Source organism: Paramormyrops kingsleyae, chromosome 4, assembly GCF_048594095.1.
Source record: "Paramormyrops kingsleyae isolate MSU_618 chromosome 4, PKINGS_0.4, whole genome shotgun sequence".
Lineage (NCBI taxonomy): Eukaryota > Metazoa > Chordata > Actinopteri > Osteoglossiformes > Mormyridae > Paramormyrops > Paramormyrops kingsleyae.
The window spans coordinates 25,767,482-25,793,995 of record NC_132800.1 but is presented as its reverse complement, the minus strand read 5'-3'; the positions used below and the strand labels follow the sequence as shown (position 1 = coordinate 25,793,995).

The 26,514-nt window shown below is 45.0% G+C and overlaps 2 protein-coding genes across 3 annotated transcripts in view; one reads left to right on the top strand and one right to left on the bottom strand.

The window, feature by feature from the left end:
• LOC140588796 (protein NLRC3-like) overlaps positions 1-17,103 on the top strand; it is a 32,924-nt gene extending 15,821 nt beyond the window's left edge. Inside the window, exons 3-5 of one of the 2 annotated variants that reach the window (XM_072710972.1) lie at positions 10,235-10,408; positions 10,523-10,569; positions 16,298-17,103. In XM_072710972.1, the coding sequence (XP_072567073.1) occupies positions 10,235-10,408; positions 10,523-10,569; positions 16,298-16,668 (592 nt within the window). In that variant the 3' untranslated portion in view covers positions 16,669-17,103. Of the gene's footprint in view, positions 1-10,234; positions 10,409-10,522; positions 10,570-15,374 lie in introns of both variants that reach the window. The other variant, XM_072710973.1, reaches the window with a different exon arrangement.
• The window catches only part of LOC111846294 (protein NLRC3-like), a 303,153-nt gene that overhangs the window by 81,606 nt on the left and 195,033 nt on the right, over positions 1-26,514 (bottom strand). The gene's annotated exons all lie outside the window — the stretch shown is intronic.

Below are 26,514 nucleotides of genomic sequence, written 5' to 3'. Positions count from 1 at the left end.
CAGGGTTCTATTTTAGGACCACTATTTTTCCTAATTTACATTAATGATATTGACACCAATACATACAGTAAACTGGTTAAATTTACAGACGACACCAAGGTGGGTGGTGTAGCAGATACTGATCTAGCAGCAGAGAGGCTACAACAGGATCTAGATTTAATTAGCGACTGGGCTGATACTTGGCAGATGAAATTTAACACAGATAAATGTAAGGTAATCCATGCAGGGAGCAGAAATATAAAGTACAAATATTTTATGGGTTCCACTGAAATAAAGGTAGCTGATTACGAGAAAGATCTCGGTGTGTATGTTGATGCTTCCATGTCCCACTCTCGCCAGTGTGGGGAAGCAATAAAAAAGGCCAATAGAATGTTGGGTTATATCTGTAGGTGTGTGGAGTTTAAGTCAAGGGAGGTGATGTTACATTTATATAATTCCTTGGTAAGACCCCACCTAGAATATTGTGTGCAGGTTTGGTCACCATACCTTAAGAAGGACATTGCTGCCTTAGAAAAGGTGCAACGGAGGGCTACGAGAATGATTCCTGGTCTTAGAGGAATGTCTTATGAGGAGAGGTTAGCTGAGCTGAATCTGTTTAACCTTGAGCAAAGGAGACTAAGCGGGGACATGATCCAGGTCTATAAGATTCTAACAGGTCTGGATGCTGTTCAGCCAAATGGCTATTTCAGTATTAGTCTAAATACTAGAACTCGTGGTCATAAGTGGAAATTAGCGGGAGAACATTTTAAAACAAATTTGATGAAGCACTTATTTACACAGCGTGTAGTTAGAGTATGGAATAGTCTTCCTGCTCCTGTAGCGGAAGCTAAAACCCTGGGTTCCTTTAAATCTGAGCTAGATAAGATTTTAACAACTCTGAGCTATTAGTTAAGTTCTCCCCAAAGATCTTGATGGGCCGAATGGCCTCCTCTTGTTTGTAAATTTCTTATGTTCTTATGTTCTTATGTTCTATAAACCAAGCGAAAATGGTAGATTATCTGGATACAAATAACATTCTGAAGGATAACCAACATAGAAACATTTTTGTGTGACTGGGTATACAGCAGTGTTGTTTTTGACAACCATCTTAGATTTAGTCTTAGTCTTAGTCTTTTGGACTAAAATGCTTATTAGTTTTAGTCAAATTTTAGTCACTTCTATATGTGATAGTTTTAGTCCAGTTTTAGTCGACAAAAACTCAAAAAGGTTTTAGTCTAGTTTTAGTCAAAAAAAAAGAAAAAAGAAGTATAGTCTTTTAACAAATTAATTTAGGTCAATAAGTATTGGAGATTGCTGCTGGGCAGTGTCACACATAAGTTGTGAAAATAGCAGCAGATCTATAAGTTCAACACATTGTGAGCTTGCAGATCAGATATTTTCACCAATAATTACAATAATAAAGGAATGGTTTTAGACATATAAGGTTTCCACCCAACTGCAAATACTTTCTGATCTAATGATTGTACATTACACACAGATAAAGTGGTAACAGTGGAATCAATGTTCATTACTCCAAAAAAGCCAAAAACAAAAACATTCTACTTCAGCAATTGTGGCTTTTAGACTGAAGCTAGCAGACTCTTCGTATAACAATAACTCGACCTGTTTAACATATCAAGTTACACGCTGACAGAACATAGACACACAAAGAGATGACCACACCGTCACTGAATGTAAACATGGCTAAACATGCTGCTAAAGTAACACACACACAATGAACTGACGTTAGCGTAACAAAAGCTAACTTTAGCCTGAAGTTAGCAGCCCATTTGCGGCAGGAGTATGTGGAAAACTTACTAATTTATAAGCTTACTATGAAATTTATCACGAGCCGATTGTCGAGTAACATTGTAACGTTACGTAGGCTATACGATATGTTAACAGCACTTGTAACTTATCTTTGAAAAAATATCCTTGTGGTGAGCCTTCAGGTGCCGCTTAAGGTTGGTCGTATTTTTTCCACCTACTTTGTGGCCACATTTGTCACCGTCTTCCTTCACAATACACTCTGTTTTATTATCTGCTGGGTTATATTTAAAATGCACCCATATGTCGTCTCTACGTTTGCGACCACCAAGCCCCTGTGTTGAAACTGCCGCCATTGTGGTCCATTGTCTGTGATGAGTGACAACAGTGGGACGTGTTGAGCACGTTGTGCGCTGCATGCCAGGTGATGGGCGTGACCAAACAAGGATAGAATGCAGCAACAGATACTTTTTAGGTTTTAATTGACACGCACAATAAGCAGAAATGTCATGCATTTTAAACGTCTGACAGACCACCCACTAACATTTTCGTCCATTCTCGTCTCGTCAACAAAAACTCACACAAGTCTCGTCATGTTTTAGTCATCAAAGAGCAGTGTTTATCTCGTCACCGTCTCGTTATCGTCATGAAAAAAAGTGGCGTCAACGAAATGATTTCGTCATCGTCATCGTTGACGAAAACAACACTGGTATACAGGCCCACATAGCATGCAGATAATTATCTGTGACACCCATGGTGCACTGTGAGCAGGTATCCAGGCCCACATAGCACGCAGATAATTATCTGTGACACCCATGGTGCACTGTGAGCAGGTATACAAGCCCACATAGCACGCAGATAATCATCTGTGACACCCATGGTGCACTGTGAGCAGGTATACAGGCCCACACAGCATGCAGACAATTATCTGTGACACCCATGGTGCACTGTGAGCGGGTATACCACCAGCCAGCGCACAATGTCCATGATTTACAAATCACTGACTGAGAGTGTGCTGACATTTAACATAGTGTCATGGTATGGGCAACTGTCAGTTAAACAAAAGAACAAACTGGCACAAATCGTCAATCAGGCCGGGAAAATCATTGGACACAAACAGCATCAACTCTCCTACTTGTACACACAGATTTTGACAAAAAAGGCACAACAGGTTTATCAAGATTCTATCCACCCTCTTCATTGTGCATTTCAATTGTTGCCATCATGCAGGAGACTTGTAGTCCCGTTAGCCAAGAAAAAAGGCTACAAGCGGTCATTTGTTCCGTCAGCTGTAACTATTCTTAACAAAGACTTTTTTATTAGCAGATAGTGTTATTATACAGGTATTTTATGTATTTTGTTTTAAATTTATTTATGTTACATTTTTTTGATTTTAACATTTTATTTATATTTAGTTGTATTGATATATGTTTATTGTGTATAGTCTTGTTTGTATTGTGTGCTTACGTCACTGTTAAAGATGAATTTCCATCTGATGTAAATTTGATGGACATTAAAGGAATATTCTATTCTATTCTATTCTATACAGGCCCACACAGCATGCAGATAATTATCTGTGACACCCATGGTGCACTGTGAGCGGGTATACAGGCCCACACAGCATGCAGATAATCATCTGTGACACCCATGGTGCACTGTGAGCGGGTATACAGACCCACACAGCATGCAGATAATTATCTGTACACCCATGGTGCACTGTGAGCGGGTATACAGGCCCACACAGCATGCAGATAATCATCTGTGACACCCATGGTGCACTGTGAGCGGGTATACAGACCCACACAGCATGCAGATAATCATCTGTGACACCCATGGTGCACTGTGAGCGGGTATACAGGCCCACATAGCATGCAGATAATCATCTGTGACACCCATGGTGCACTGTGAACGGGTATACAGGCCCACATAGCATGCAGATAATCATCTGTGACACCCAAAACTTGCCTATTCTCAACTCCATATTTATGGATTGAGTCTTTCAATGTCATATTAAAAAGGAGGCGGAGATGTGTAATCCCTTTCTGTTTCCATGAGTGATAGTTAATAGTGGGATTGTGAAGTAGGAATTACAGATTATTCTATATTGGGGTGTATTTACAGGGTATGAGAGTGCAGTTTGTGATTTTAATGGCTTTCCACTGGGCTGTCAGCGTTCTGCAAATGGCAGTATTGTTGAAGCAGTTATGTTTCTTTAATGAAATATTGAGAAAGGGTAAGTCTGCACGTCTGAGATTTTTACAGTACAGCTGCTCCTGCTCTAACCATGTAGTGTGAACATTTAGTTAAGTGTTGCAGTTGATTTGCTAAGTAAAAATGAAGAAAAATCTGAGCTTGTAATCCGTCTTGAGATTAATTTTCATATGTGGAATGTTTGATTTTTGCATTTTTGTTTTTCCAGTAAAAATGTGACATTAATGAGTTCAGAGTTTGAAAGAATTTTTCTGAAGGTATGATAGGAAGCATTGAGAAATAGTAATTAATCTGGAGGAGAATTTTTATTTTGTTTGTTGAAATATGTCCTATTAGTGAGAGTGGGAGATTCATCTTTTGTTTTAAGTAAGTGGGAGTAGTTTAGGGTAAGTCTGGCAGCCTAGGCGAGATATTGATACCCAAGTATCGGATATTTCCGGTGTGAAATGGACCATCCTGATCAGCAGAATCCCAGGCATCTTCAGACAGTGAGAATATTATGGGTTTATTCCAGTTTATTGTGTAGTTTGATAGTTTTGAAAAGGTATTAATAAAATTAAAATTTCATGTAGTGAGGGTTGACGGTTTTGTGCAAAGAGCAAGATATCATCTGCATAGAGAATTTTATATTGAGTTATCAGTGTGAATTCCATTTATTTCACTGTTCTGTCGTATTGCTGCTGCAAGTGGTTCTATGAAGATGGCAAACAATGAAGGAGAGAGTGGGCAGGCAGGCCGTCTTCCCCATCAGAGTGTAAATGCAGGTGATGTGATCCCATCTGTGACACTGTAGCTTTGGGTGAGGTGTACAGATTTAGAAGCTTTATTTAGATTTAGAAGCTTTATTTGTCATTGCATAAAATAAGTAGTATCAAACACAACGAAATTTAGAGTTGCCACTCTTAGTCAGTGTTTTAAAACTAATATAGTTGAAAATTAACAAATCAGCCCCAAGGCAGCCTACCCACACTCACTCATACACTCCCCCCAAACCTATTCACTCCTCTCACCCAAAACATTAGTCCCTACCTTCCAGCCAAAACAAGACACTCCCCTGCACAAAGGTATAACATTGTAGCAAACATAACAGCATCAGACTATAAAACGCCTGGTGATAAAGTGCGAAGGTGAGGAGGATAAAGTGATCAAATACAATTTCCAGAGACATAGTTAATCATTGCAGACGGTGGAGGGAGGGGGGGGGATTGGGGTGGTGGGTGGCCAATGTCTGCAGTGGGATATTGCTTTTGTTAAGTGAACGTATGGCCCAGGGAAAAAAGCTGTTGGAAAGTCTTGTAGTGCGGGCGTTTATTGACCTGAACCGCCTGCTGGAGGGAAGCGGGTTGAACAGGTGGTGGGCTGGGTGGGCAGAGTCTTTGAGAATGGACCTGGACCTGCAGACGCAGCGGGAGTCGGCGAGCTCTTCCAGGGAGGGCAGAGGGCGGCCTATGGTCTTTTGGGCTGTGTTAATGACCCTCTGCAGGGCCTTCCTGTCTGCTGCTGAGCATCCCGCATACCACACTGTGATGCTGAGGGTGAGTATGCTTTCGATGACTGACTGGTAGAAGGACACCAGCAGCTTCTGTTCCAGATGGTTTTTCCTGAGAATTCTCAGGAAGTGCATACGCTGCTGGGCCTTCTTAGTTATTGCTTTAGTGTTGATGGACCAAGTGAGATCTTCGGCGATGTGTACCCCTAGGAATTTAACTGACGCCACCTGCTCAATGCAGTCCCCGTGGAGATTTAGTGGAGCATGGGCAGTGCGTTTGCGTCTGAAGTCTATGATGATTTCCTTGGTTTTTAATGTGTTGAGAAGTAAGTTGTTTGATGTGCACCAAGTTGCAAGTGACTGCACCTCATCTCTGTACGCTGTCTCATCGCCCCCTGAAATGAGACCGACCACTGTGGTATCATCTGCGAACTTTATGATGAGGTTGGAGGGGTGGATGGGGGAACAATCTGATGTATAGAGTGTGTACAGGAGTGGGCTCAACACACAGCCTTGGGGGGAGCCAGTGCTGAGTGTGAGCGAAGGGGAAAGATGGCGACCGAGTCTCACTTGTTGTGGCCTATTGGAGAGGAAGTCTTTAATCCAAGCGCAGGTGGAGGGGGGGAGGCGTAAGTCCAGGAGTTTTTTGACCAGAATGTCCGGGTGTATTGTATTGAAGGCTGAGCTGTAATCTATGAAGAGCAGTCTTGCATAGTTACCCGGGTGGTCAAGGTGTCTCAGCGTCGCATGGAGGGCGATGGCAATGGCGTCCTCAGTGGAACGGTTTGCCCTGTAGGCTAACTGGTGGGGGTCAGATGATGGAGGGAGGTAGTCTTTGATGTGCTTGGCAACCAGCTTTTCCAGGCACTTCATTGCCACAGATGTTAATGCCACAGGCCTAAAGTTGTTTAGGTTTTTGCAGGCAGATGTTTTTGGAACTGGAATGATGGTGGAGGTTTTCCAGCAGTATGGGACGATGGCTCGGGACAGGGAGATGTTGAAGATCTTGGTGAAAATTCCTGCCAGTTGGTCTGAGCACGCCTTGAGTACCTTGCCAGGTACTCCATCCGGTCCAGCTGCTTTCCTTGGGTTAACCTCCCTCAGGACCCTCCTCACCTGATGTTCCTGGAGGAGTAGCAGGGTGTTGGTGAAGATTCCTGCTAGTTGGTCTGAGCACGCCTTGAGTACCTTGCCAGGTACTCCGTCCGGTCCAGCTGCTTTCCTTGGGTTAACCTCCCTCAGGACCCTCCTCACCTGATGTTCCTGGAGGAGTAGCAGGGTGTTGGTGAAGGCTGGGAGGGGGGCTGAATGACCATTTGCCTCGAACCGGGCAAAGAAGTTATTTAACTCCTCTGCCATTGTACTGTAGCATCGGCGGAAGGGGGTGTGATCTGGTGGCCCTTGTAGTTGGTGATGTTTTGTAATCTGTGCCACACTTGACGTGGGTTCTTGTCTGTGATGTATCCCTCTATTTTCCTTTTGTATGCGACCTTAGCAGCCCTGATGCCCTTCTTCAGGTTAGCTCTGGATGCACTGTACAGTGCCCTGTCTCCTGACCTGAATGCTGCGTTGCGGTCCCTGATGAGGTGCCACACTTGACGTGGGTTCTTGTCTGTGATGTATCCCTCTATTTTCCTTTTGTATGCGACCTTAGCAGCCCTGATGCCTTTCTTCAGGTCAGCTCTGGATGCACTGTACAGTGCCCTGTCTCCTGACCTGAATGCTGCGTTACGGTCCCTGATGAGGTGCCACACTTGACGTGGGTTCTTGTCTGTGATGTTTCCCTCTATTTTCCTTTTGTATGCGACCTTAGCAGCCCTGATGCCCTTCTTCAGGTTAGCTCTGGATGCACTGTACAGTGCCCTGTCTCCTGACCTGAATGCTGTGTTACGGTCCCTGATGAGGTGCCACACTTGACGTGGGTTCTTGTCTGTGATGTATCCCTCTATTTTCCTTTTGTATGCGACCTTAGCAGCCCTGATGCCCTTCTTCAGGTCAGCTCTGGATGCACTGTACAGTGCCCTGTCTCCTGACCTGAATGCTGTGTTGCGGTCCCTGATGAGGTGCCACACTTGACGTGGGTTCTTGTCTGTGATGTATCCCTCTATTTTCCTTTTGTATGCGACCTTAGCAGCCCTGATGCCCTTCTTCAGGTTAGCTCTGGATGCACTGTACAGTGCCCTGTCTCCTGACCTGAATGCTGCGTTGCGGTCCCTGATGAGGTGCCACACTTGACGTGGGTTCTTGTCTGTGATGTATCCCTCTATTTTCCTTTTGTATGCGACCTTAGCAGCCCTGATGCCCTTCTTCAGGTCAGCTCTGGATGCACTGTACAGTGCCCTGTCTCCTGACCTGAATGCTGCGTTGCGGTCCCTGATGAGGTGCCACACTTGACGTGGGTTCTTGTCTGTGATGTATCCCTCTATTTTCCTTTTGTATGCGACCTTAGCAGCCCTGATGCCCTTCTTCAGGTTAGCTCTGGATGCACTGTACAGTGCCCTGTCTCCTGACCTGAATGCTGCGTTGCGGTCCCTGATGAGGTGCCACACTTCACTCGTCATCCAGGGTTTTTGGTTGGGGAATACCCTAACGCGTTTGGTGATGGTGACTATATCAATACAGTAAACAATGTATGATAGCACAGTCACTGTAAATTTCTCCAAATCGTGGCTTCCAAAAACACTCCAGTCCATGGTTGTGAAGCAGACTTGAAGCTGGGAGAGGGCGTCCCCGGGCGAGGTGTTGATCACCCTGGTGAATGGCTTGCTTTTCCTGATGTAGGGAGTATAGGCGGGTACGAGATGCAGCGAGAGGTGGTCCGACTGGCCAATGTGAGGGTGTGGCTCTGTTTTATATGCATGTTTAATATTACAGTAAACATGGTCAAGGGTGTTGCTCTCCCTGGTGGCACATTTCACATATTGGGTGAATTTAGGGAGAACAGTTTTCAGGCAAGCCTGATTAAAATCCCCAGCTATTATGTGTACCCCATCCGGCTGGTCCTGTTGTTGTTTACTAATGCATCCATGAAGATAGCTTAGAGCTACGTCCACGTTAGCATCTGGGGGGATATATACAGCCGTAATGGAGACAACAGTTAGCTCCCTAGGTAAGTAAAAAGGGCGGCAGATGACAGTTAATGCCTCAAGATCAGGGGAACAGTATTTATGAGTAACATGGCTTTGTGAGCACCAGTCATTGTTGATGTAAATGCAGAGACCACCTCCTCTTTTCTTACCAGAGTCACTGTTCCTGTCGTTTCGGTGAATGACGCGGCCTGCTAGCTGCACAGCATTGTCGGGTATAGCAGGATGTAGCCAGGTTTCAGTTAGGATCAGCACACAGCAGTCCCGGACGAAGTTGTTATTTGCTATCCGTAGCTCTAGGTCATCCATTTTGTGCACGATAGATCTTACGTTTGCCAGGAAGACGCTAGGGAGCGGTGGTCTGTGAGGATCCTTCTTTAGCCTCTTCATCAGGCCGGCTCGACATCCCCGTTTCTGTTTCCTGTCCCGTCTCCGTCGTCGCTGTCTGTGAGAGCCGACAACAATCCATGGAGATCCCGGTGTCCTCCATATTTCAGGTTGTATGTTGTTGGCTTGTTGGAAATAGTCCGTGACGGGAATGCTGTTTTGAAAACCGATGCTGATCAGGTTTGCATGACTGTATACGCATTGTGCTTGGCAGAGTTCGCCATACAATTGCCGCGAAATACAAACTAAACACATTAAAAAGCACCGAACTAGAGGGCACTCGCACGCGCCGCCATCTTTGCACTTATGCCGATATTAACCCATTTTAACCCAGTGGGTGAACGACTCTCCGAAGCCAAATCTTTGTAATGTGTTAAAGAGAAATGTCCAACTGCTGTCAGATGCCTTTTCTGCTTCTAATGATGTAATTATAGATGTGCGTGTGTGAGTGAATGGTGTGTGAGTGACTGGTGTGTGAGTGACTGGTGTGTGAGTGTGCCCTGCGATGGGCTGGCCCCCTGTCCAGGGTTGTTCCCCGCCTCGTGCCCATTGCTTCCGGGACAGGCTCCAGAACCCCCGCAACCCAGTCGGATAAGCGGGTTGGACAATGGATGGATGGATGAATGGATGATGTAATTATGGTTTTAGTATGGGTATGCTGAGCAATATTGACTAAATTAAATGATTTATGGATGTTTTCTGAGGCAAGTCTTGTCTTGATGAAGTCTGATCAGGATGGATTATAATAGGAATGACTGTCTCTAACCGAGTGGCGAGAGCTTTTGTAATGACTTTCAAGTCTGTATTCATTAGTGAGAGTGACGGGTAACTGGAGGGCTGTGTTGGGTCTTTATCAGGTTTCAATAACACTGTAATGGTCGCTGTGCTCATATGTGATGGGATTTGTGATGTATGTTTAATTTTTCTATCTGTCTATTGAAGAGTGGAGATAATACATCCCAAAAATGTTAATAGATTTCTGCAGGGAAACCATCCGGTCTGGGCACTTTATTGTTAGGCATTTGGTTGAGGACCTTATGGAGTCCTGATGTTAATGGTGCATCAAGGGTATCTGCTATTTCATTGGTTATTATGGGTAAGTCTAGATTATTTATTTAAAAATGATTCTACATCAACTGCATCTGGTTCTTGTTCTGAGGAGTATATATAGGTTCTTGTAAAATGTTCGGAAGGTGTTGTTCATTTCGCGTCATTATTGAAATATTTATTACAGCAGTAACTTTTACTTATAAGTAATGCTTGTAACGGTGAGGTGATCTTATTTATTGGGGAGTTTTTGTCTGTCTCTCTGCAGGCTGTCAGGCTGTAGAGTCACAGAAGAAGGCTGTTCTTCCCTGGCTTCAGCTCTGAGGTCAAACCCCTCACACCTAAGAGAGCTGGATCTGAGCTACAATCACCCAGGAGACTCAGGAGTGAAGCTGCTCTCTGCTGCACTGGAGGATCCCAGCTGTAAACTGGAGAAGCTGAAGTGAGTACAGAGTGTGTGTCTGACACGCTACAGATACTTATGCATGTATGTGAAGAAGAGGCACCAGTAAATAAATGGATACAGCAGCACTATGTCATTCTGCTTCTCCTATAGTGTGGACCACAGTGGAGAGTGCAGGACCAGACCAGGCGCACAGAAATGTAAGTGTGTTTGCATGTTTTTATTAATAATACCATTAATACTATGCTATGGTTGTATTCACACGATTGTTGTGATGAGTGTGGCTTTTTCCACTGTGTGTAGATGGATTTCCATGTTTGTGTTTAGGTGAGTTTCTGTTTGTGTCATTTTAGAAAACATCCAAATGAGAAAAATAAAACATCAAAATCATCACCAAAAACACTATCAACTCATCTAATTGTTTTTAAAAATATTTTTTACAAATACTTTATAGCTGCTCATATTGTATTTGTGTGGGAGTGTAAGATAGTTAAAATATATTCTGATGTAGTTGTACATCTTTAATTTCGCAAAAAAAAAAGGAATCACCACGGTGCGGCGCCGCATCTAGAGTCACGCGCGTGGTAAGCGGTTCTCTATGGAAGCGTATTGCATTTACAGTATCTGAATTCTGCTTTTCCGAATTAACGTAATAATCATCCTGTTTTTCTGAGTAGTAAATTTCTGTTTTTCTGAATTAATGACATAACTTTTCTATTTTTCATGATGCACGATTTGTGTAGTTTAATCCGCTTTTATTTATGGTTTGTAAACGGTATTATCATTAGTTTGCCGACTTTGCGCGGCACCTATTCCGCCCCGCTTGACACCGCAGTGTTTCTCCCGGATCAGCAGATACAGTCTGATCCGCTTCACGGAAATAAGCCGATGCATGTGAAATGCATTCAGAGCGGCTTTACTGTGACTAAAGACCTTGTCAGACAATCGCTGTAATACTGGATCCTCATGGAGCGCAACTCCGGCGCCAAAATCGTCTTCGGAGGCGTTTGTATCAGAATCCAGGTCCAAACTTCTATTAAATATGACTTAAAATATTTAATAATATTACTTAAATATTCTGTTATTGATGGCCATTTTCAAGCCGCACGCGCCGGATTTAGCGGTTAGAAGGAAAGACACTGACTTTTAGTATTAATATCTGGTGCCGTTTTGTGGTAAATATGCTTGTGATGAATGTGTCTGATGAATGTCGCTGCTTTGTAATTTTATTTACCCGTAATTAAGCTGTTAGTTTAGCTCGCGCCGCATTTTGGCGGCTCTTCCCGCCGGTGTCGCGCGCCGTCCGACATTAGTGGTGGGCGGATCGATCCAAGTATCGATAATATCGATAATAATGTTGGTATTGATATTGTAACAGCGTGAGATTCGGCTGTAAACACACTACAGAGAAGCGTAGCTTTCTGAAAGCAGGAGCTATCATTTATTGCACACACTTCAGAAAAAGCACTATCATCATCCCCAAAACCCGCAGGTCACTAACAGCAACAGCCTTCACGCTAACGGTAGATTAATTGAATAACAACTATTTCCTAAACCATTCCCGTAAATGTTCAACCTAAATATCCCTGTTATAACTAAACACCCCCCTTGTACCAAAATAACACAGAACTAACACATTCTAAACACAATTCTCCCTTCTACGCCCCAAAGCATTCTGGGAAACTCCGCCCCCAACCCTCCGAATTGCTACAATATTGATCGATACCAGTTTAATGAGATCGATACTTCAGTTTCAAGTTTTCTCCCGAATGCACTGCGGCTGTCTGTGTTCGCGCTGGTGCTCTCAAATGCCGCTACTGGCTGTCACGCGACTCAGCGGCGCCAGCTAGCAAACAGAGTAAACACGCACACGCACACATACTATAATATTTAAAATAAAGTACAGTGGTACCTCGGTTCTCGAACTTAATCCGTTCCGGACTCCGGATCGAATCCTAAAAAGTTCGAGTTCTGATCGAATCTTTTCCATAAGAAATAATGGAAAACTAATTAATTGGTTCCAGGCCCCCCCAAAATTATATCTAAATATGTTTTTTTTAGTATTTAAACACAAAATGAACAGGATAAAACAAGAAGAGCATTTTTTTCTTAATGGCTTCCAAAACGATAAAGATCTTATCCCAACATTACCCCTGTCCTGCCCCGATTGTCCGCTCCTTCCGTGTGCCACGCCCCCTCGTTAACTTCGTGTGGGATCCCCATGTGATCGGCTGTTTCTGGTTGTTGTCACTAGTCCTCTGTATTAAGAACGCGTTTCAGTTTGTTTCCCCAGTCCGGTCATTGGGTGCGTTGGACTTGCTTACAGCGCTGGCTTAAAGCAACGCATTCTGATCCTGACGCAATGCATTACGGTTAGATGCATTGCGACAGGGTTGCCAGGTCCCAGAAATATTTCCAGCCCAATGACAACTCAAAATCCGCCCAAATGGAATGAAAACTAGCCCAATTTTTCAGTGTCCAATCAGATTAGACAACGGCTGGATTCCCACAAAGGGCCTTAAAATAAATTTATATAAGTTTAAGTTTAAAGTATTGGCCTTTTGTCTTACCCAAATTCTTAATATCACACACTGTGTTTTTTTTAATACACAATCTCATGCAATAAAGGTCAAATAAGAACATGTCCTCTCTGATATTTTCTGACCCTATAGTCAGAAGTACTAAGTTGTACTTACTTTTTCTCTTCTCAGCACTTCTCTCTGATGCTTTTCTCTCCAGATCTGCGGCTGTTCTGTTTACACACAAGCATCAATATTAAAATGAACACAGTTAAACTAAATTAACATACACTGGCTTTTATCAATATTATTACAAATATGCTTACTGGGTGAACTTGAACACTTTTCCCTTTGTTTTTGTTGTTGTTTGTCTTCTCTTTTTTCAGAACTTTTCACAACATTTTCTTCTTAGATGGTCTAACTGCGCAGCCTCATTTTGATTACAGATTTGAACAGAACTATATTCAATCTCAGGGCTGTTTTATTTTAGACATTAGTGCTCTCTTCCCCACCCTTCTCAGGTGGTGCTGAATAGATTTCAGCAGTAAAGAGAGAAAGCATCCGTGGTGATGGTTTAAATTGATGGCAGCATATGTTTCTTCTTTGCATGTAAGCTCGAATCCTCATTATATTTAGCAAAGAATTCTGCTCTAGCCTGTTTCGTAGCTTGTTCTTTATCAGTGACATTTGGGAAAATGAACGCTCAACTGCTGCATTGCTGAATGGTAGAGCAAGAAGACTCAATGCAAAATTACCAAGATCTTCAAAGTTTCTATCACCTGCAGTATCTGTGTATGCAGAAACTTCTACCCAGAAGTCCTCTGTTTTGCCATCTTCTGCATTGTTCCATTCCAGAGTGTGAATTACTCTCCACTGTTGCTCTGCTTTTCCTACATCTCCCTTGAAGAGGTGGAAAAAGGGAAGATCATCAATCCTTGGCTTACTTGACGACAGAGTATGACTCGGTGACAGGAATTTGAGAGCCTCTAACTGTTTAATGTTATCTGGAAGTCTCTTCCTAATTTCCTTAGATAACTCTAGCATGTAGTCCCTGCACCTGCGTTTCATGTCCTGCTCAGCTAGGTCACTTATTCCATTGGCTTCAAACAAAGCAAGACGGAACTGCACCCCAAAGTCTACGGCATCAAGTGGCAAAAGATTCTCATCAGAAAGGTTAAACTCCATGATGTCTTGCCAGCTCTGGAATGTCTTCGGCAAACCTATGCGCTCAAGCAGGGACCGGTAAAATGTTAGAAGTTCCGTAAGAAGTTTTGCAGGATCAGGTTTGTCAAGTTGAAAGATTTTATTAAGTCTGTTTAACTCTGACACAATTGGTTGGAGGAATTTCAGGTATATCAGGTTAATATTGTCACTATACATTTGGTACAGCAGTTCCGCAGCATAGCTCCTCTCACTGTCTTTTGTCAAATGAAAATGCAACTTAAGCTCCACATACTGTGAAAGGATCTGGTTGATGCACTCACTAATAGCAAGCCACCTAGTGTCAGACAGTTGCAGAATCTTCAGCGGGCTTTCACCTACATTTATGGTTTTGTACAGTTCAGAATATATTTGGAGACGCTGGGTGGCATTTGAAAACCAACTGTAGGTCTGAGAAACCATGTACTCAACATTTCTGGGGAGGACACTGATGGCTTTTGATGCACAGAGTTGAAGAGAATGGCACACACACTTTATGTAGACAATATGAGGATTGCGGTCACGGAATTTCTGTAGCACTGAATTATGTTGCCCACACATTGTATTACAGCCATCAGTTGCATGACCGATGCAATTCAGTATGGACAATTTGTTTTCATCCAGAAATTTGAATAAAGCATTTGCTATGGTAAGTGAATCACCAGCTACTACAGTATATTGATCATTCCTGCAAAAGTGCTGATGATTCGTGAGAGCTTTTTGCTGTAATATCTGATGACTATACACAGTTGTTATTTGGTCGTGATATCAGTGCTCTCATCAACAATGAGAGAGTATGGTCCATTTCCTACATCCTCCAAAAGGTCTTCATGTACTACTGGTCCTATCACTGAATTAATTAGTGCTGTGCATTTCGATCGATGCAAACTAATGCCTTTTTTCGAAATTTCTTCCACAACACTTCCTAAGTGGTCAACAGTGTAAGTGCTTGAGTGACAAGCAACATGGGCAGCCAGCTTCAACTCTGCCTCTTTCACAGGTGCATTATTTCTTAGAAAGGAACTGCCTGTGTCAAATAATGTTCTGGCATTTGAGAAAGGAGCCGCATTTTTTTTATGTTTTTCAGTCGCAGCATGAGCTACCAGATCACCGTGGTGAGCTCTTACTTCACATTTGCAATATTTGCAGAACGCTTTTCTATCATCATTTGGAACACTTCGAATCCACTCCTTTAATCCTTTCTCTGTCTCCCATTCTTTGCGATACTTCTTTCCATACTTTCCCCATTTACCTGACATTTTAGAATGCTGCTTGTTCATCCACAGACAACCGAACCGACGCTTCTGACTACAACGCTCTCATGGAGTGACGTGATGATGATGCTTGATTTGTGATGTCAAAAGCACATGTGGCGCGCGCGCCTACTCGCGTCTCGCGAGCAGCAGCGTTTGTTGCCAAGTATTCATTCCCGGGGATCAACACCCAGTAATAAAAGGTTCCCTTTTATCTTTGTCCACAATTATTTTATTTTATTTATTTTTTTGCGGCCGTGGTACATTATAAATGTAGCCCAAAAAACCGCAACCCGCAACTCCTTTTCTAAAATAGCCCAATTGTGCGGGAAAACCGCTACCCTGGCAACCATGCATTGCGACCTCTCACGCGGCTGCACAAACTGGAACTGCCTCCGTGACGACACACCTTTGCCCTTATTGGCTGAAGAGTTTGGTTAAACGCATGACGTTTGTATCCCAGGCAGTTCCGATGCATAGTCTGCTATTTCTCCCAAATATCACGTAAAGCAGTGAGAGCTGGTTTTCAGTTAATTTACCTGGTAAAATAAAGTTTAAATAAATTACATAAATGCTCTAATAGTATACGTAAGTTAGTGGTTTATTTATTGTTAGTTACTGTAATGTTGCGCTGCTTTATTTGGTTAATCATCCAGTCTGTGAAGAAGGCATTCAAGTAAGAATTGCATTGTAGTATCACTCATTTCCTAATTTATATTAGGTAATTAAGAAGTATCGATATCGGTATCGTATCGGCGATACTTTCCCTGTATTTACTTGGTATCGCATCGATACCAAATCTTGTAGTATCGCACACCACTATCCGACATTTCCTGAGCTATTTCATAAACTTCAGTTCCCGCTTCGTTCGGGGAAGCTGTGCTGTTTTTATATTGTACAGAAACATAAAGTACAGGCTGCCTGATGGTATTAATAATTCTTCCTCCTGCCTACAGACTCCTGCCAGCTGACGCTGGACCCCAACACAGCAAACAGACGCCTGTCTCTGTCAGGGGGGAACAGGAAGGTGACATGGGGGTGGGAGGAGCAGCCATATCCTGATCATCCAGAGAGATTTGACTGTGAGCCCCAAGTTCTGTGCAGAGAGAGTCTGACTGGCCGCTGTTACTGGGAGGCTGAGTGGGATGGACGTGAAGCCCTGATAGGAGTGACTTATAAAGGGATCGAGAGGAAAGGAGGGAGTGACTGTCTGCTTGGAGACAATGACAAGTCATGGATTCTGGACTGTGATCCTGTTAGTTACTCTGTCTGGCACAATAAGAAACAGACTCTCATACCCATAGAGCCCTCAGGCTCCCGCAGATAGGAGTGTATCTGGACTGGGGGACTGGTGCTCTGTCCTTCTACAGAGTCTCCTCTGATGGACTGACCCCCCTGTACAGATTCACCTCCTCATTCACTGAGCCCCTCTATCCAGGGTTTCGGGTTTATAGAAACTCCTCAGTGTCACTGTGACGTTTTGCTGGTTCTCCTAAAGTTAAAATATCTGCTTTTTAACCTTTATAATCCTTTTTACTCTGAAATTTATGTTTGACAAAAATAAATGTGTGTTCAGTGAGCTGAATAAACATGAAAAATAGTTTTATAGTTTTTCTCTCTGACTAAAGTGTAACTAAATGTAATCCTGATTTGGGGGGGGGGCTTTCCCCCTCCCCTGTATATGTACATTTATATATTTATGCCTATTTACTGTATTTCCTCCCTGTACAGTGACAATAAAGGCTTTCTGTTCTGTCCTATTAATGCCCTGCTTCAGCGTCACCCAAAGCATAACTGAGTAACATAATGAAACCACAGTCTGATGGATTAAATTAAATTAATTCACTTTACTACTGACACAATTAGAGTAAATCAGTGTAAATAATATCAATTTAACTGGAGACATAACAGAAACAAAAATCATTGGAAAATAGAATAATATCCAGTTAGTGCCCTGGTTCAGTGGATTAAAGTAAATAAAATTATTAATTTATTTGATTAAATAATGAAATTTGTTTTTATCAAATAATAACCCACCTCACTGTGAAAGGTTTGGTTCCGCCCCCGTCGGGCAGAAGGGGCCGGTGCCCGTCCACTCTCGCCACCCCCACCCCACTGTGAAAAGTCTGGTTACGCCCCCGTCGGACAGAAGGGGCCGGTGCCCACCCACTCTCGCCACCCCCACCCCACTGTGAAAGGTCTGGTTACGCCCCCGTCGGACAGAAGGGGCCGGTGCCTGCCCACTCTCGCCACCCCCACCCCACTGTGAAAGGTCTGGTTACGCCCCCGTCGGACAGAAGGGGCCGGTGCCCGCCCACTCTCGCCACCCCCACCCCACTGTGAAAGGCCTGGTTACGCCCCCGACGGGCAGAAGGGGCCGGTGCCCGCCCACTCTCGCCACCCCCACCCCACTGTGAAAGGTCTGGTTATGCCCCCGTCGGACAGGCACCCTTACCCCCCTGACTGGTCAATCGCAAAGGTAGTCTAGGTAGATCGTATGGCATAAAAAATAGTGGATGGATGACACGTTCATGTTTTGTATTTTTATAGTAGGTAGATAATTTTGATCTGGTCAGTTATAAATAGCTCGCAAGCTGAAAAAGTGTGGGCACTCCTGCTGTAGTCAGTTATAATATATATATCAAGCTGCTGCCATATTTCTTATATTCATTGGACACGTCAATTCACAGAACAAGCGATCCAGAAACAATGTGTACTTTTCAGGGAGGCCACTAGGTGGAGACAAAACATAGATTACTAAATATAAGAGGTTCAGAATTAAATTATAAGAAAGCCGATCTATGTGCGATATTTGTAAAATACCATGACGACTCCATTTTAACTGGACGCTTCTTTTTATGCCAGTTTGTAATTAACAGTCATTTGCGTTCTTTCATAATAAAAATAAATCAAATATTATGAGCCATAAATCATCCGTATATGTTGCAGGAACAGACATCGCGCCGCTGAAGTTCAGCACTTTCCCGTTTGAGATGAACGTGATGTTGCCGTTTCCTGCCCGGCGACCTTTAAAAATCCATGACAGCAGCGGTTAGATGCATCGTGTGCAGCGGCCATATTCACGGACGACATCAAGCTGATCACTAAGACTTAGTTTGTGGTTAATTAATACAGAAGTAACAGCACATTATTTGTGCCCCCTCAGGTAAAGTGTTACCCAGAGGCGCATCTTGTCAGTAGGCAGGGCAGGCAGCTGCTTGGGGCCCCCAAGTCACTAGATGGCGAACCATTTTTTGTTAATGTCAGATTATTTATTAAAATGATGACAAACACTGGTTAGAGGGGGGGCCCCCAGTGAATTTTTGCTTGGGGCCACAACAGACCCTAGGATCGCTTCTGGTGTTACCGATGAGAGAACACTTTGAAAATCAGTAAATAACATTTTCTCTTGCCTTGACTGCATGTCTAAATCAGACCTAGACATGTTTGAGTAGATTATCATGGTTCCTCTGGTTATTGCACTTACACACACAATATGAAGAAAATGTAAGTGAACAGAAATCTCCATGCAATGAATTAGCATCCTGTGAGTGTGTTTCAAGTGCTGCAGCCCATACATTAGCAATGGGCATCAGATCACTGTATTCAGCAGAGTGAGGGGTTATTCAGAAAGGACGAGTGTATTATTATAGAACAGATCGATAAATCAACTTGTTTAAGCAATTATTACTGTATGTCTTGTCCAATAATCCAACATGCTTTCCCAGCTGGCAGCTTTCAAGGAGGATTGACCTCATTATTCTTGGTAAACTAGACATTTATGAAGGCCTCTATACCTTAACAAGCTTACAATTAAATGCAGCCCAATGTTGCGCTGCCCAAATGCATGAATCCATTTCCAAAAGCTGTTTATCTGGGTCCCCGCGATGGGGCACCTTGGATATGGTGCCAGTATCTCACAGGCCTTGGACACCTAATCACTCAGGCATTTCTGAGCTGCATCTTTATTTAGCCTAATCGTTATTTTTTTGTCTAGGAAACCAGTGTGTGGCCTGAATGAAAAGCTAATGAAAGCTAATTCAGTGGCGGAAAAAGGTTTTCCTTGTTATTTACATATATTTCAGAGGTTCACAGGGCTGCCAACTTTGCTCAGCTGGCTGGTGTGACATTTTCAATTGGAGACAAGTCTGCACACGTATTTACATGTATGTAACAGATTTATTACCTTCTAAATAGTCTGTAGGGTTTGCAAACTACCCCAATGCTTTTGATGTAGCTAATTATAAGATTATAATAGAATAATATAGATTTGCCCTAAGATTTCCTGCGTGAGCCTTACAGTCAGGAAGTGTGAGCGTCACGCCAGATGCGTGAGAGTTGGTAACCCAGGGTTCAAAGCCCAGTAAATGGGCCTTAAACTGCTTTATTGTTCTTTCATTCCACAAAAACATGAGCATCAGACATTAAATGCTGCTGAAAAAGCCCCTGAGACTCAGACAGATATGTGAGGTGTGTTTTAAAGGACCACACCTAGAGGCGGCCGTAAATGACGAGGGCTCGGCCTATTAGCCGCAGCGTAACCTCCACAGTCTGTATAAATAACGCGGCACCAGACCACACCTAGAGGTGGCCGTAAATGACGAGGGCTCTGCCTATTAGCCGCAGCGTAACCTCCACAGTCTGTATAAATAACGCGGCACCAGACCACACCTAGAGGTGGCCGTAAATGACGAGGACTCGGCCTATTAGCCGCAGTGTAACCTCCACGATCCGCATAAATAACGCGGCACCAGACCACACCTAGAGGTGGCCGTAAATGACGAGGGCTCTGCCTATTAGCCGCAGCGTAACCTCCACAGTCTGTATAAATAACGCGGCACCAGACCACACCTAGAGGCGGCCGTAAATGACGAGGGCTCGGCCTATTAGCCGCAGCGTAACCTCCACAGTCGGTATAAATAACGCGGCACCAGACCACACCTAGAGGTGGCCGTAAATGACGAGGACTCGGCCTATTAGCCGCAGTGTAACCTCCACGATCCGCATAAATAACGCGGCACCAGACCACACCTAGAGGTGGCCGTAAATGACGAGGACTCGGCCTATTAGCCGCAGTGTAACCTCCACGATCTGCATAAATAACGCGGCACCAGACCACACCTAGAGGCGGTCGTAAATGACGAGGGCTCGGCCTATTAGCCGCAGCGTAACCTCCACGATCTGCATAAATAACGCGGCACCAGACCACACCTAGAGGTGGCTGTTAATGATGAGGGCTTGGCCTATTAGCCTAATATTAGTCTATTAGGCTAACACTTTGCTGGGCGTTGTGCCGGCATGGGCTGCGATGTGCCTTACACTGAAGGAAATGGTGAAGATGAGAGTTAGGGTTAGATTAGGGTTAGGGTTAGGTTTTTTAAAGGGGTTACAAACCCCCAATCCTGTGTCCCAGCGAACTGGAAACACAGTTCTGCACGGTTCTATCTGGGCAAATCCATAGAGTGCATCCTCCCGCTTACGTACCAATCCCCTTAGTTAAAGTTTTTTAATTTCCCCTTTTATTTTTTTATCTTTTTATTTTGCAGGGAACGGCGGCGGTGAAGACCTAAAGGACCCAGAGGAGTTCCAGATACCAGGCAGCAACCCGGGGGAAACGCACAAGGAGCAGCGACGACGCCCACAGGTAAGTATGAGCCCTTAAATAGACCTTTCTTTAGGTTAGGGTTAGGAAACGCACAAGGAGCAGCGACGACGCCCACAGGTAAGTATGTGCTCTTAAATAGACCTTTCTTTAGGTTAGGGTTAGGAAACGCACAAGGAGCAGCGACGACGCCCACAGGTAAGTATGTGCTCTTAAATAGACCCTTCTTTAGGTTAGGGTTAGGAAACTCACAAAGAGCAGCGACGACGCCCACAGGTAAGTATGTGCCCTTAAATAGACCTTTCTTTAGGTTAGGGTTAGGAAACTCACAAAGAGCAGCGACGACGCCCACAGGTAAGTATGTACCCTTAAATAGACCCTTCTTTAGGTTAGGGTTAGGAAACTCACAAAGAGCAGCGACGACGCCCACAGGTAAGTATGTGCCCTTAAATAGACCCTTGTTTAGGTTAGGGTTAGGAAACGCACAAGCAGCAGCGGCGACGCCCACAGGTAAGTATGTGCCCTTAAATAGACCCTTCTTTAGGTTAGGGTTAGGAAACTCACAAAGAGCAGCGACGACGCCCACAGGTAAGTATGTGCCCTTAAATAGACCTTTCTTTAGGTTAGGGTTAGGAAACGCACAAGGAGCAGCGACGACGCCCACAGGTAGGTATGAGCCCTTAAATAGACCTTTCTTTAGGTTAGGGTTAGGAAACGCACAAAGAGCAGCGACGACGCCCACAGGTAAGTATGTGCCCTTAAATAGACCCTTCTTTAGGTTAGGGTTAGGAAACGCACAAAGAGCAGCGACGACGCCCACAGGTAAGTATGTACCCTTAAATAGACCCTTCTTTAGGTTAGGGTTAGGAAACGCACAAGGAGCAGCGACGACGCCCACAGGTAAGTATGAGCCCTTAAATAGACCTTTCTTTAGGTTAGGGTTAGGAAACGCACAAGGAGCAGCGACGACGCCCACAGGTAAGTATGAGCCCTTAAATAGACCTTTCTTTAGGTTAGGGTTAGGAAACGCACAAGGAGCAGCGACGACACCCACAGGTAAGTATGTGCTCTTAAATAGACCTTTCTTTAGGTTAGGGTTAGGAAACGCACAAAGAGCAGCGACGACACCCACAGGTAAGTATGTGCTCTTAAATAGACCTTTCTTTAGGTTAGGGTTAGGAAACGCACAAGGAGCAGCGACGACACCCACAGGTAAGTATGTGCTCTTAAATAGACCTTTCTTTAGGTTAGGGTTAGGAAACGCACAAGGAGCAGCGACGACGCCCACAGGTAAGTATGAGCCCTTAAGTAGACCTTTCTTTAGCTTCTGTAATTATATTTGTCCTTTTCTTTACTTTCAGGGTTCTCGGACTGGCACCCCCAACAGATCTGACAATAGCCCCCCCTCAGATCTGACCTTCTGTGGTGATTGCCTGCGGTATCGGCATTACCCCAGGGGCCCCCAGAGGCACCTCCCAGCGCCTAAGACCCCCCCCCCCACCCAGAGTCAATCCGTTGCCATCCGGACCAAACACATTCCTAATAAAGCCAGTTTCTCCAGCACTGTGTCCCACGTCCTTCCTCCATGGAGGCTTTTTTTTACCCCTGTCGTGTCGGCAGTTTAGCAAGCAGGATGTTAGTCTGGGTGCTTTATTGTGCCAACACTTTTATTTTGCCAAGTGGAGCTTCGGATTAAGCTCCTTTTGCTACTTGAGATGAGTGTGCAGGTTAACATGGAATGATTCCCAGTGAGTGTGCGAGGCCACAACCACACCGCCCCGGGGCCCCCAGACGGCCAGGAGAGCCCCGAGCGATCATGGACCCAGCCGCCCCACAGCGGCCAGGTACCCAGGCCCCCCGCCACCGGAGGGCCGCTCGTCCGCCCAAGTAGGCAGAGGGGGGAGCCACCGGGCGCCGACCCAGGACCTGCACAGCTCCCCCCGCCCTCCAAGGCCCTATGTGACAGAGTGGTGTGACATGGATGTACAGTGGTCCCTCGTTAATCGTGGGAGTTATGTTCTAAAAATAACCCGCAATAGGTGAAATCCGCGAAGTAGGATTCTTTAGTTTTTTACAATTATTATAGATGTTTTAAGGCTGTAAAACCTCACTACACACTTTATACACTTTTCTCAGACAGGCATTAACATTTTCACACTTTTCTCTCTTGTTTAAAAACTCTCAAAGATTTTTCCGTAATTCCGCAATGGCGCCCTACAGCCGCGTAACTTATACCTTCCTTTAGCATGTCCAGAAGCCCAACTTTTTGTGCGATGGTTAGCATCCTCCTCTGCCTTTTGGGTGCTACCACAGCTGCCTTTGACGGTGTAAAACATTTCGTCGACATTGTTGGGTTAGTTAGGGAGAAAACTTACAAACATACAGTACAGCACTTCAGAGTCACGCTGCCAGCGATCGAAGATTTATGTAAATTTGACAAGCTGAACGCATTCTGTACTGTACAGGAGACGCGGCACGGAGGAGATTGATTGACAGTGGTCTACAGCCAATCAGGAGCCAGAACACAATGCGCTAATCAGGACGCAGGACACAATGCGCTGTAAAAAAAAGCATGCAAAATTGCACAAAGAAAAATCCGCGAAACTGTGAGGTGGCGAAAGGTGAACCGCGTTATAGCGAGGGACCACTGTATGTCTAAAATGCAGTTAAAATAATGGGGGGGGGGGCGGGGATGAGTGGCTAATCACCCTCCCCCTTCCCTCTGTGTGGTGCGGTGTGATGTCTTGGTGTGGAGTCTAACGTGTAATTAAAAGGGATGGGGGGTGAATAGCTGATCACCCCCCATTACCTATGTGTGGTGTAGGTGGATGCGGGCCGGGGGGGGGGGGGGGGGGCGTAGGGTGATAGGTGATAGTGCTGCAGGGCAGCAGGCATCAGGCAAGACACACCCGGACGCGCAGCACCAACACCCAGGGGGCCCCGCAGCACCCCCCGCCGCAGCGCCCCCCCACCCCAATCCGAGGAGGTGTCTGGGGCCTCATCTGCACCAGCGTCACCGACGAGCCGTTCATACACAGATACCCACATTCACCAAACACATTCACGTGCTCCCCCGTCCCAGGCCATACATGCAGACATACAGAACATGCAGACTCACCAGATACACACACAGACACTCATCTCGAGGCCCGGCAGCAGATGCCCTGGAATTGTCCAGTGGACGGCTCCAGAGGATGTTCCCCCACCCCCCAGGTCGCAGGCTAGTGGCACCCCGCCGAAGGCTGGCAGCCCCCCGCGGACGGCGCCACCCCGCACCCGGGCCCGCCAGCCAACACCCGCCGCCCCGCACCCGGGCCCGCACAGCCGGCCCCTGAAACACCCTCAGGCAGTTGGGTCTGATGTCCTGACCTACGTACTGCTTATTCAGCAGCCATTGCAGTAGCCACACTCGGGTCGGTGCCCCTGAAACACCCTCAGACGGTTGGGTCTGATATCCTGACCTACGTACTGCTAATTCAGCAGCCATTGCAGTAGCCACACTCGGGTCGATGCCCCTGAAACACCCTCAGGCGGTTTGGTCTGATGTCCTGACCCACTGCTCAGTTCAGCAGCCATTGCAGTAGCCACACTCGGGTCGATGCCCCTGAAACACCCTCAGGCGGTTGGGTCTGATGTCCTGACCCACGTACTGCTCATTCAGCAGCCATCGCAGTAGCCACACTCGGGTCGGTGCCCCTGAAACACCCTCAGGCGGTTGGGTCTGATGTCCTGACCCACTGCTCAGTTCAGCAGCCATTGCAGTAGCCACACTCGGGTCGATGCCCCTGAAACACCCTCAGGCAGTTGGGTCTGATGTCCTGACCCACTGCTCTGTTCAGCAGCCATTGCAGTAGCCACACTCGGGTCGGTGCTGCTTCTGCCCCCATTGGCCACAGAACACTGCAGCCCACTTTTCACACATTGACCTCGATCTGCCTGATCTACAGACGTGGCCCTTTGTATCCCGGGAGACGCCTGAGTCAGTATGGGTTTCATTTTGATTTTTAACCATTTTTTTATTTATTGTTAAAAAAATGCTTTGATATTTTGTATTTTATTGATATGGATTAAGGTTTCAAAGAATTATTGTTATGCAGAACATACCACAAAGCTAAACAAGAAAAAAACTTTTGAGTTTACCGACACCAAATGATTTGTGTACAACAATTACTGTTAAAAATTTAATCAGAAAGTGTAAATTTTTAACAGTAAAAAAAGTCTAGTGTGATTTTAGCACCAGTTAGTGAGAGGTGGGTGTTAAATCTTGATTCTTAGATGTGGAGTTAATATTTTTTGTATTCAATATAATTTAATAATATTTTATTTTAATATTGAATATTTTTTCCACCGGTGTAACTTTTACTTTTACACTGTGTAGTGTGGTATTTTATCTCCTGCTACTTCTGTTTACTTTACATAACACTTTGCAAGCTGGAATGAAAGACTTCAGCTCCATGCATCAGATGGGTTTGGTACCAACAGGAATAAAGAGTCAGAATCACACAGGATCTGCTGGTTAGTTTCTCTTTTCCCTCCCGCATCACATCCGGTTTGCAGGCCATACAGAGAGAGAGACGATCCTCCAGCTGAGTTTATACCCTGTGTGACAGACATGCTTCTGCTCCATTGTCATTCCTACCTTAATCTGATGTGATGGTAGATATTTATGTTACCTCCTACTGCTTGGCACCACAATTGTTATGGGAGTAAATGGTCACCACAGCTTGTACAAAACCAACCAGAGTCCAAAACCAAAGACAAACTAGTTTCTGATGGAAACCCTGCAGGTGAGTTTATACCCTGTGTGATAAACATGCTTCTGCCCCAGTATATAAGCTGCTATCTGTCTCCAATTTAATTTGCTTCCTGTCTCTGTATGAAGAGCTATTGACTGAACCTAGTTCTTGCCATGAGACAGACGCTAACATGACATTAAACTCACACACCTACCTACCTCTAATGGTGGATTCTTAATGTTTATTTACATGCTAGAGCTTAGTAACGATAACCGTTACCAAGTCATCACCATATTTTGTACAAAATCACGTCTCACTCTCACGTCTGAATGGATTGTTTTTGCTGGAATCAAATGGTCCCATTAGTCAAACCAGTGACGACGTAAGTTCTAACCCATCAGCAGGGGGGTGAAGCTGTCAGAGGGTCACGCTGGCAATGCAGCGCCCCCCAGTGCCCGCAGCTCACAGCAGATGCACACTCCTCACAGCCTGGCCTTTTTGCGCTATTAGCATTTAGCATTTTATGTGTGATACTGTGTCAGACTAGCTGTTTTTTTGTTCCTAGAGGTGATGTTTCCTGTTTCCTGTTTTGAAACACAGATAAAATGAAAGGCTTTGCTTCCCCTCTGCTGTGAGTCACAGCTCTTCTGAAACAGTCCAGAGTGACGTCATGCACAGAGTGCACAGGCTGCACTACCAGCCCTGCTGATGACGTCATGCACAGAGTGCACAGGCTGCTCTACCAGCCCTGCTGATGACGTCATGCACAGAGTGCACAGGCTGCTCTACCAGCCCTGCTGATGATGTCATGCACAGAGTGCACAGGCTGCTCTAC